General features: G+C 38.2%; 1 protein-coding gene across 1 annotated transcript; it reads right to left on the bottom strand.

The window, feature by feature from the left end:
- Nucleotides 1–8,584: 8,584 nt before the first annotated feature.
- Nucleotides 8,585–12,458, bottom strand: LOC147858884 (uncharacterized). The gene is made up of 6 exons (XM_087325867.1): nucleotides 11,368–12,458; nucleotides 10,151–10,291; nucleotides 9,633–9,914; nucleotides 9,490–9,549; nucleotides 9,324–9,395; nucleotides 8,585–9,212 (listed from the first exon to the last, which is right to left on the bottom strand). Exons 1-6 carry the CDS (start codon nucleotides 12,277–12,279, stop codon nucleotides 9,075–9,077), a joined length of 1,605 nt encoding a protein of 534 aa, XP_087181993.1. The 5' UTR covers nucleotides 12,280–12,458; the 3' UTR covers nucleotides 8,585–9,074.
- Between the last annotated feature and the right edge of the window lie 427 nt (nucleotides 12,459–12,885).

The following is a 12,885-nucleotide window of genomic DNA, read 5'->3' on the forward strand; positions in this document are numbered from 1 at the left end:
CAAAGTCCTTGACAATGGTTCTGCCTATGCGACAATCCGTAGCCAAGATGGACGACGAATTGTACAGTTTATGACAGTTCGCCCAAATCATGAGAGGAACAAGCAAGAGCTTCGTGATCATTCAATACCAAAAGATTGTGAGGATTTTGATAATCAGGTTTTTGAATAGGACTGTTGCGAGTGAGGGTTGCAATAGTCCCATTATTAAAAGACCCTCATATAGGGCATTACAACATATGAATAAGTCATTTCATGTTTCTGAAAGTGGTGCTATATGTGTGACTAGGATGTATGAATGCAAGAGGAACTTGAAAAAGAATGCTAATCTGTTTCAGCAGGCATTGAAGGATAATGGAGTACTTGAAATGGAAGAGCAGATTGAAAGTGTTATAAAAGAAATTTCTTTTGTAAATACTTTAGAAGAGTTAGAAATGTATTTGAAAGAAGATAATGAGAATGTTAGAAAGATACATGTAAACTCAGTTGATATGTATTATGAAATTGATAAGTATAATTGTAAATATGAAGAAGTAGAAGGTTTATGTAACACAAAATATAAAACAATAGATAAAAAGATTAAACCTGTTGCAGTACCATTACCTATTGGTAGCGAAGAGAAGATGAAGGCAACATCAACTGACCCTATGCTTCGACCAATAGAGAAGATTGGACATCACTTCACTTCAGATACAATAAATAACTTAAGAATCGAAGGGGGTGAATTTCTTCTACAATCAGAGATTGCGACTTTCAAAGACATGATCTTTAGGCATGGGAAAGCGTTCGCATTCAAAGCCGAGGAGATTGGTTGTGTAGATCCAAAGGTGGTAACGCCAATGGTAATATCTACTATCCCTCATATTCCTTGGAATTTTAAACCTATTGCAGTACCGACAGCTCAATTACCTCAATTGTTGGAGCTACTGAAGGATAAAGCCAAGATGAAGATTTTAGAGCCTTCAAATGCACCATACTCTAACCGATGGTTCACCGTTCCAAAGAAAGATGGCTCTCTAAGATTCATTCAAGATCTACAACCAGTCAACAAAGTCACATTGATTCGAAATGCAGGAATCGGGCCGATCGTTGATGAATTTGCAGAAGCTTTTGTTGGGAGAGCAATTTACTCTATGGGAGACCTATATTCAGGATACGACCAATTTCAACTAGCAATTGATAGTCGCAATATCACAACAATGAAAACACCAATTGGGTTGGTTCGAATGTGCAGTTTACCTCAATTTGTGACAAATTCAGTTGCTCATATGATGAATGCAATGAACAAGGTTCTACATGAGTACATCCCAAAGGTAACTATGCCATTTTTAGATGATATTCCTATTAAGGGATGATTAGAAAGAGAGAAAGATGAGACTATGGTTGGAAATGGTTGCAGAAAGTTTGTGATGGATCACATTAATGATTGTGAAAGTATTTTAAATAAGCTTGAGCAGGTACATTTGACACTATCATGAACAAAGTCAAGCTTTGGGCAGAATGAAGTTCTGATAGTTGGTCATATGTTTGGGTGGTATGGGAGGAAGCCATCACCGATCAAAATTAACGCAATACAAAATATGAAGGAGGTTTGCGAATCGGTAACAAAGGTGAGAAGATTTTTAGGTGCATGTGTGTTTTATCATATTTGGTTACCACACTTTGCACATGTATCAAATCCTCTCTATCAACTTTTAAGAAAAGGGAAGAAGTTTATATGGACTGATGAACATACACAAGTTGTTCAACAGTTAAAAGAAGCATTATTGAAAGCACCAATTCTTCGTCAACCAGACTACAAAGGTGAAAGACCAATTATAGTAACAGTTGATACTAGCCCAATTGGGATCGGTTGGGTTATCAACCAAGAAGATGAAGACCAACATCGATATGCTATCAGATTTGGAGCAAAGATATTAAATGAAAGACAAAGAAACTATGTAGAAGTTAAACGAGAATTGTGGGGTTTGCTTACTGCATTAAAAATAGATAGAGATTACTTGATCGGAGCAGATGTAATGGTTGAAACAGATTGTCTGCCACTCATCGGAATGATAGCAAGTTGCACCACACCAGATATTGCAATGCTTCGGTGGATTGCATACATTAGAACCATGAACCCAGAATTACGGCATATAAAGGGCAAAGAGAACCCAGTCGCAAATATGCTGTCAAGAGCAAGGTTCATAAATGAAAGGGTGATGTAAGCTGAAGATAAGAATTGGGCAACTACAAGCCATCAAGTTGCTCATCAAGTATCTATTAAGCCTCATGATGAGTTTAATATAAGTATAATGTTCAAAGATGTGGAGTATGAAGGTCAATGGTTAGAAATAGGAAATTTTCTAAAGACTCAAGAAGCCAACCCATGATGGTCAAAGAAACAATTAAATGAATTTTGAAGACGAGCATTCAAGTTTTTTTTACATGAAGGCCATTTATGGAGGCGTCCAAAAAGGCCAACCAAAAATCCTCTTCGAGTCATTTGTAAGGATAACATTAAGAGAAAATTAATTAATGAATTCCATGATAGTTTGTGGGCAAGACATAGAGGTATATGGGTGACATTTATGAAGTTGAAAGAAAAGTATTGGTGGCCACATATGTATAAAGATGTAACGAAATTTGTGGAAACCTATGAGGTCAGCCAGAGATATTCAACTATCCGGTATCGAGATGAGTTAAAACCAACATATTCATCATCAATGCATTATAAATGGATGGTCGATCTAGCGACAATGCTACTTGGGGAAGGTCAAATGCGATATTTAGTACTAGCAAGAGAAGACCTTACAAACCAAGTAGAAGGAAGACCACTACGACAAAAAACAACTAGAGCTATATGTAAATTTTTGTTAGAAGATGTAATATGTCGTTACGGGTGTGTTGGTAAAATAATTGCAAATAAAGGAGAACTTGACTCTAATGAAGCTAGAGAATTCTTCAACCGAACAGGGATCAAATTATCACTTACCGCTGCGTATAATCTAGAAGCCAATGGAAAGATTGAAAAAGGACATAGCCCAATAGTTAAGGCGATCGTGAAAAGCTGTAAAGGTAAAATAAAAGATTGGCCACGCATGCTACCTTATGCACTATAGGCGGATCGAACAACGCATAGTTCGGTAACAGGATACATGCCAGCTGAATTGATACTTGGCCAAAAGCCCATCATGCCGATAGAAGAATCAATTATGTCATGGATATCTATTCCATAGAGAGAAGAGGTGAGCAGAGAAGAATTACTTGCTTTGCGAATTCAACAATTAGAGCGTCGACCTGAAGATATAGAATTAGTAGCCCAATGGTTGAAGGAAGCTCGACTGAAGAATAAAATTTGTTTTGATAAAACTCATACAATTCGACCTAAGAAAATAGAAGGAGATTGGGTGCTCGTGTATGATAGCAGTTTAGATCATCAACATAGCACCGTCCACAAGTTTGCTGAAAGATGGTTTGGGCCTTACATAGTGCAAAAAGTATATGATAACTTTACCTATAAACTTAGTGAATTGGATGGGACACTACTCCTAAACGTGGTACCTGGAAAGAGGATAAAAGTATTTAAGAAAAGGTTCAAGCTTGAACCTCCAATAGATCAACATGAAGATGAAAGATAGTGGCACATTCCGGAGGATGTGTAGGTCTAGAGGGGGGGTGGATGTCGTGAAGTACGAAAGCTTCACATTAAAAGTCTACAATAAGATAAATACGTAACTAAAATAAAATAAATCTTGATAATATTTTATACATAAAGATAATATTAACAACACATTATGATAATATTATACATTATATGTAGAGGTAAATAGATAAATACATATGTTATATTACATGGACAAGAGAGGATTTGAGCCAATAATCCCCACCTTATGACACTCTAACCTTACCATTTAGCCTATACTAACAATTTACAACAAATTATATGCATTGTTTTATTTGAAGTAGTATTTTATAGTCTAAACCATGTAATACACCATATAGCAAATTACATGGGCAAATGGGGACTTGAACCAACAACCCCAACCTTAAGGACATTCATACCTTACCATTTAGCCTATACTGGTGATGTATATAAAATATTCTGTTGTAATATTGTATGGTTTAAACCATGAAATGTACCACATGTGCACCATATAGCACACATGCAAGAGCTTCTCTGCATGTGCACCACATGGCCCACATGTAGAACCATCTCTTCCCTATAAAAGGAGAAGGGAGTATAGTCACAAGGAAATCAAGGAATCAATCAATCATAGTGAATAGAATTATTGTATGGAATTGAGCGAAATTATATTGTAAGAGATATCATAATAGAGAAAGAGTGAGAGAAGGTAAAAGCTATATACAATCTTCAAAAGACAAGAGAAGAACTAACTTGGCGGCGGCGGTGCTCAACTCGCAACGAAAAGGCTTAGAGGTTCGAGTCTTATCTCATTGAAAGATAGAAGAGAATATTGTGGTGTACTATCAAGAAAGAGAAAAGCGATAGAAGCGAAGATTGTGGTCGACCTTGTGAGACAAAGTCGAAATCAACAACACTCGCAACTATTTTGTAACTCTTTCATGAAATAATTATAAATTTCTTACATTCCCTCAATTATCATTTTACATCCTATCTTTTCATATCTTGTTGATCACTATTTATCTATTTCTACTCTTCCGTCGAAAAATCCGAGCGATTCCTTCCTCACTTTCACATTATCTTCTATCGACGCAACGCTACGCTTCTAGGCGAGCCACACCACGACAGCGTAGTGTGAGCTTTGCTGACTCCCTTGTCCAGCCTTGTTGGTTCCGAATTTGTTCGAATCGGCACGCTTCTTCCATCACTCGCTCTCCTAGTGACCTTTCTGGCCAAAATACCTGCATTCCGTTTCGGCCTTTGATTGCTAGTTTCCGGCGGCGCCTTGACTCCCTCTACTTGTGGAGGGTTCGAAACTGCTATATGCACCACTTTTGTGCCTTCCTTTCTGGTCTTGTCAGCTGCCACTGTTGCGTGCCGATCCACTTCATCCGCCACACCCACGAGGCCGATTCGCCTCCGTGTATACCATCTGGTTGTCTGATTCAGTGGTCCTCGACCCGCTCGCGTGTTTTTCTTCGACCATCAACATCGATTGTAAGTCGAAAAAGGACGGTGGGTTCTCCCAGTACATATTGTTGTCTAGATTGGCCCGTACCTCTACGCTATACCACCGAAGTAGACCTTCACCATCTCATCTTCATCCACCGTCACATTGATAGACCCAGGGCATTGTAGATCTCCTTTATCTTGGTGGTGTAATCCGTAACTGACATATCCCTTTGTTGGATATTGTTGAGCTCTTGCCGGAGCTACAACTTACGAGCAGTGGTACTCGTGTCTTTTTGGGATTTTCCCAAGTTTCCTTCGGCATTTTCGCATCTTTGATGTAGCCAAGCATCATGTCGTGCACACAGGAAGTGAGACAGTACAAAACTCTGCTCATTGCTTGTTCCCATACCATGAAATCCTTGTGTGTCGGCTCTGGCGCTACCTCGTTTGCTCCTTCAACATAACTCCAGTGGTCATGCCCCAGCAGGTACTAGTGCATCTTGTAGGACCAAGATGCATAGCTGCTTCTGTCGAGCTTCTCCATCGGAAACGAGCTTGTCATGCCTCTATCCATTTCCTCTTCTGTCTATTCTTACCGAGTATTAGGGTTTGTCTGTGTTACAGCTCTTGTCGGCAGCAAAGGATTCTCAATCCTTGCGCTTTGATACCATGTAAAAGTTAATGTGCAGAAGGTTGTAGATACAACCGGTTTTGTCGTATAGCAATAGAAAACTAAATGAAGGTTTAATGGAAAGCTTGAAACACACACACACAAAATACGCAGGAGAGACAGAGAGAGCAAAACAATAAAACTCTATTTCAAAATACTCTATAGACTCTGTACATACAAATGTGCTTTAGAGCACTTTTTATACAAGTCCTTAAAAGGATTGACAGAAGTACTGACAAGAACTTCAATGCTCGTACTGAGTGACTAACACTAACTTCTAAAAATATGCCTGTGTACTAGGCTAGGATCATAGGCCTCTAACGGATTACCGTTTACAAACAGATCCGGACACCAATCCGGCTCTTGGTTCTGGATTACGATTCAAATCATGTTGAGCTTGTCCGCTCAACAAGGAGGTCTTTGAATGTCCTAACTAACTTTAGGGCTACCATTTTATTCTCATTCTCACCCATCTACATGCACCAAGAGCCACTTTCTTCCATGTATAGTTGTTGGCATAAAAGACCGACTCCTTTCACTTTGTATCTTAGTATGAACACGTCCAAATAGTTAGGGTTTATATATAAGCTCTAGCCTAACATTGTAACGTTATCCATCTTGTATCTTGAGTCTCTGAGAGTGTAAGAGTTACAGAATAACAAGAGCTTCCGTTAGAGCTTGAAGTGTGTCTACCTTTCCATTCTTTTCTTTTGTCATACTCTCTGTGTTGTTTGTTGTACACATAACCGACAAGTCCTCATATACTTCCGCATACGTATCAAACACCATATCCAACAATAGCCTTTTCACCGAATTGACACCTTATATATTTCTTACATAGTACTTATCTATTTAATTGAGACTAATTTATTTTTAAATTAGTGTAATGATTATGTGTCTATTAATTTTTAACTAACTTGAGAAACCTTTGAGGTTTCCATAGTTTCATGAAGAGGTAACTGCTTTTATGTCAATGTATGATGTGGTCTTTGCCAATTCGGGAGTCACGAAGTTCATCAATCCCTTTGTTAACCCACTAAGAGGAAAGAAACCCCGAGGAACTTGATAACTAATCTTGGAAGTGCAACACTCCAAGGTATGAGGTGCGTTGATCCCTTTGAGAAAAGTCGATAAAGATTTAAAGTTAGGGTTCACACTATACATTAAAACAAATAGGAAACAAGCGTACACATACATAAATTCATGGATCAATAATAAAACGTACATAAATCAGCAAGCATACACATATACAAAGTCATGCATCAACAAGCAACATGCAACCATAGACACAAAAATCAATAAGCATTGTGAGCCTTCGCATCCTCATGTTTGCCTCATGAGCATTCACCTCCTGCTAGCCTTTACCTCCAAGCTTTCTACTCATGAGCCTTCACATCGTGAGCCTTTGCCTCGAAGCATTCACCTCATGAGCTTTGTCCTCATGATTCTTGGCCCCCAAGCGCTCATATCTAAGTGCTCTCTTCACGAGCCTTTCTGTTGTGATCGTTCCTTGGGGAAACCGAAGTGCCTCCTCCTCTTGTGCCACATCCTCCCTACTTCAAGTCCCCCGTAGTCTCACTACACACAAGCGCTCTTACGCAATAGTGCGGCAGGCAGGTCTATGAGAATCAAGAACGGGTTATTGATGATTGTATACTCGCTATGCCGAAACCCAAGATAGATTCGCCTTGGACGTTCAGATCTCAAAACTAGCCAACCCCACAATGAGATCTCTTGCCCATTCTATAGCATTAAGAATTTCTTATTAACATGTACTTGTCCTTATATCCTTATCGTTGCAAGGGTGCTTGGTTTGGACAAAATGTATGTTGAAGTATGCACTATTTTCATTTAATACACAATTTTTCATTATCACTTAATATGTGTTATAAGTTATCTTGTACCAGTGTTACCGTATTATTCCAATGATTGGCACTTATTATTTGAGTTATACTTGTAGTTCCAATTTTCTTCATTTGTTTTTTCTTTTGGTGTCACTTTGAACAAAATCTCGATCTATCTAAATCTTCACTTTTATGCACTTGTCTCCCGTAATATATAGCACATCACAACCAAGAGCACTTTGAGTAGCATCTTAACTCACACACTTCCACCCTAACTCCTTTCCAACTACCTTTGTTGCATGCTTTGCACTAATTAAATAATACAAGAGAAGTCGAAGTAGGAGTTGTATATCACGTTGTCTAGGATTAACATATATTTTCATTGAGAGTTAATAGATTGAAAATACATAAGAAGTAGAATATTATATTTACTATGATAATATAGAATGATCAATGGATTGGAAGTCACACACAATTGCATCACTTAGGCAATTTAGATAGTGGCAAATTTACTTAAATGAGTTTTCATACCAAAAGTGGCTTTAATGATTTCTTCTATGCAAAAGTAGCCTTACAACCCAATTAAGTTTGCCTAATCTTCTAATGAATTTGCGATTTTGCCTTGTTAGCTATTGCTCACACACCAAACAAATAACAATTCCACTAATTGCAAAGTGGATCATGACATTATGCAATATATACTTATAATACAACAAAGATGTATGAGTGGTGACACATCCACATGGTTCTTGACTAATTTTTTAAATTTTTTATTTTGCCAAGGTCAACTATTTTGTGTACTATGCACATGTCTTCCTAGAATTTTGGTTATATATAGACACTAAGTTTTTTAGAAACAATGTTAATTAATTAGCAAAGAAAAACTCATTTGCTTGAAAATTTCATCTTCACATAGGGGTAAAAATAAACACATTGATACAATGAATCACAAAGATGTGGTGTGGCCCAAGAAAAAAAGGAAATCAGAAATACAAATAAAAAGTGCAATGTTTTATTTTCTAAGATGTCAACCTTGTACATTGCCTCGTTATGATTTAGTATACACAAACCTTGCTTTACTAATAGCAACCAATTTATTATAATTTTGTTTCAATGAATTGGTTAAGGGGATGGAATCACGATAGCCACAAGGATGCAAACCAACCATGCTTGCTACAAAGGACTCTATGCGTGATCGAATTCACTTACTTCTAAACATGAGTAATGTCAATATTTCTCCAGAGTTATAATCTTCGCTTTTAAATATGATGTAAGATTATAAACGAGAACAAAAAATACGTACAAAAAATGTAGGCCTCAAGACAAAGGTTTCAAGTGCCGAGAAGATGATGGACTTTGTAATTTGATGTCAAGTTCAAAAACATGTGATGTTTTAATGGGGTATTTAAAAAGGATATCAGAAAGGGAGAATTCACATGTTCATGATGCATCGACCATATGGTGTTGTCGACAAATTGAGGGAAGACTAGCCAGTTATAGAAATGCCTTGTTGTTGTAGCTCAGAGAGGACACTTTCGAGGGGTGGAGGCTTAAGACCTAAGGGCAGGGGCATGAAAGGGTTTCGCAGGACCTCATTAATGGAAGCTGCCACTATCTCCTTGGCCTACAATTAACAACATACATCAAGATAACATAGTTGAGTTACATCATGTCAAACAACCCATTTTATTTTTGTATTGTAAGTCATAAACATGAAAAGGAAAAGATTTCATACCGGTTGATGCTTCTGGGGCATTATCGGCACAATTCTATTAACGTAAGTGGACATGGGAGCCAAAGGCATCCTCTGGATGTCAAAATATAAGGATTTATTAAAGCATGAAATGTAGAAAAAATGTGAATTGGAAATTGACCATCGAAAATATGTGAAGAAACACTACCAAAATTGGTTGGGGTGGGGTGTATAAGAGCGGATTCCCCCATGCATCCATAAGGCACCCCTACAAAAAGGGTCAATTATTTGTTAGACTTACATAATATACACATATCGTGGTGTGATAATTATAAACATTATTAAATTTACTGGAGACGGGGATGGCCAGCAAGGTGGCCAAAATCGCTCCATGGTTGTTGGATGTCCCCAAACATGTAATTCTCTTAGTGGCAACATTGGTCGATGATGGCTTTGTGACTTTATATCTCCACTTTTTATTGGCCTCATTGCCATTGCACGTGTTGATATGGTTGGTAGATTGTTTGTGACAATATTGTTGGTTACTTCCATGCGTTGATGTCTCAAGATATTGGTTGTAGTCGCCACCTCGTGATTCCTTGTTAACACATGCTTCTTATGTGTCCTATACTTCTGTTCAACACAAATGATCATAATGAATGCCATCCTTTTCGTTTCAAGTTTATCCACAAACGATTATAGTCACCAAACTTAGGCTTCTATACTTGAACCATGTGACAACGTTTATATTGATTCTAATCGAGGATTATGATGATCCAAATGCCTATTTTCATAAGATTGTAATGATTAAATTCCTAATTATAGGACAAGTATAGAAATCTGAGCAAGAACATCAATGCCTATTTTACCTGAAGATGACTTGCAACATTATGGCGAGTTAGACAATTCACACCCATGAGCTCTAAGATTCTAGAAGGTATTGCTTTATCCACACCTAGTTGCTCGACGACATGCACAAAGCGTTCGTGGAGTTCGGGGGTCCAATCCACCTTCATGTGACTCACAAAGTCTTAGCAACATAATCCATGGGAGTGTTTTCAGCATAATGATGGAAATGAATGGGCCTACACGATGTTCATATGTGTGTACATGGGTTCAACATAGAAGCAGACATGCAGTGGAGGCAAAGGGAGTTTCTTTTGGTTTACTAGGAAAGGATAAATTTCACATGGTGGAGAATTATAAGTGAAACATTTATTGCTTAATAAGAAGGGGGTCATATCATGTAAATTTGAAAGGACTTATTTTGTTTAATGTGAAGAGAGGGGATGGAAAATTCGAGGCAAAAGTAGTTCGGGTTAATACAAAACGGTTTAGATGGAGCTATTTGTCTCAACAGGGCAGAAGTTGCACAATGAAAATTGTTTTCACATGGAGAAGGTTTAAAATGAGCTATTTGAAGGTGACTTTTTAAGGGGGGGGGGGGGGGGGGTCACAAGGTGGAGATTCGAATGAAACCTAAATGAGGCTTAATAAGAAGGGCCAAAGTTCATATGGTGCATAAGTGAAGGAAACTATGTGAGCTTCATTAGGGCAAAGTGGGTTCACATGTCAAGCTACACATTTCAATTATTATTACATACGTCTACGACTACACATTAGGGTGAAGGAAACTACCTGATCTCTAGAACCACTAGCACCACCACTATTCTAATGTGAAGTATAAACTACACATTTCAACACCACCACCACTACTATTACCACTAAGTTACTATTTCTACTAAGTTACTACTACTACTACTACTAAATTGCTACTACTACTACTACTACTACTACTACTACTACTACTACTACTACTACTACTACTACTACTACTACTACTACTACTACTAAGTTACTACTACTAGAAGTAATTGTGAAGTATTCCAAAATATGCTGAGTTTCTCTTTAATTCCTCGAAGGCCCTTGGCCATCCTGCATCGAGCAACAATATCTACTAGCGAGTGTGATTACATCTATCTTTTGATTGACCAAGGGCATTTCCGAGGAAAATAGCGAAAACTGAACGGAGGAGGGCATTTTAAGAAATAAAGGAGAATTTTGGAGAGGAGCAATAATTCTCTACCTTCATCTTCTTCCTCCCTTTCATGGGTCCTCTGCTGCAGCTCTGCTCAGAGTCGCTTGATTTCCCTTTTATCTCCTCAGAAAGTGTGGTTGCCTCAGCAAGAGAATCTGATGGAGCGTCCAAAACTAGCCCCAACTTCTCTGCCTTCTCCACTTCAGCCAGAAGTAGGGCTTCTTCATCCTGGAAATCCTCATCAAGATCAAGATCCAGACATAACCTCAAGCATTCATCATCAACAGTGTTGGTAGTGGAAGTAGAATTGTGATTAGAAGTAGAAGAACACAACAAGATGTGATTTTCCACATTATCATGATCCTCGTCATCATGGTTTATGTCCAAGTAGTCTTTTGAATCAAAGAAGTCGCTCATTGTGATGGATGAGTTCTTGATCACGTGCTCAAGGTCATCCACATGTGGTTTCATGTGAAGATAAAATTGCTCACAATCATCCAAGCATGGTATATCTTGATTCATGGGCGATGGGTCATTCTCATCTAAGCATGGATCATGTTGATCTAAGCATGGTTCCTGTCGATCCAAGCATGAGTCATGTGGATCTAAGCATATGTCATGCTCATCCAAGCATGATAGGTCATGATTTAAGCATGGAACATGTTGATCCAAGCATGAGAGATCATGAGTCAAGCATGAGAGATCAGGGTCTAAGCAGTGGTCATGTGGTAATTCCATGGTTGTAACATCTTCATCCACGCAGACTCGCAGATGTTCGAAGCCATGTGACGACATGGATGTGAATGTGTCGCCATGATACATCGATGGTTTGGTCTCAGAGAAAATCAATTGGGGATCATCGCTTCTTCCATCATTGGGAATTGCATAAGTCGCAAGATTACATGTGTTTTCTCCGTTAATCATCGCCACATTGTAATCCAAAATGGAGAGAGGGTCCATTTCTTTGTTATAAGAGGAGGAAGAAGAAGAAGAAGGGGGAAGTGCATTTCTTGTGGTCAATGCTTATACATAGAGAGGAAAGAAGAAGAAAGAAGAAGAAGGGTTGTGTGTGATGCCAAATTTGTATGATTGGTGATGAGTTTGTTTTGTACATCTGAATAATGTATGCTCATCCAAGAAGAAGAGGGAAAGAGTCTAGTCATAAAATGAGTGGATTTAGATGAAAAATAGTTTTTGTTTTTTATGATAATGGCCCTTGTTCGTGTGTCTGTGTGAGAGTGTCTGTGTCGGTACTTTTCTCATTGCATGATATCAGCCAGGGAATTTTTCTAGAAGTTTCTAATGGTTTAGCCCCCAGGGGATTGAGGGGTAGTAAGGGAGAAAATAAAAGACAAAAAAAAATTAAAGAAAAAGATTACCTTTAAAGCCACAAATGGAACGAGATGTCACAATTTTGCTAGGAAGTATGGTCAGCACAAGTGTAGAGAGATGATGTGACGGCGTTGCCTGAACCCATGTGACAATGTTATCTGAGTATCTTAGCCAATTCTTATTTGTGACATGAAAGCGAACCAAAGAAGAATTTTAGAGTAGTTTGGAATGGTA

Source organism: Azolla caroliniana, unplaced genomic scaffold, assembly GCF_043228905.1.
Source record: "Azolla caroliniana isolate FFs.n. ecotype wild unplaced genomic scaffold, voAzoCaro1.0.p SCAF_10, whole genome shotgun sequence".
NCBI classification, from domain to species: Eukaryota; Viridiplantae; Streptophyta; class Polypodiopsida; order Salviniales; family Salviniaceae; genus Azolla; species Azolla caroliniana.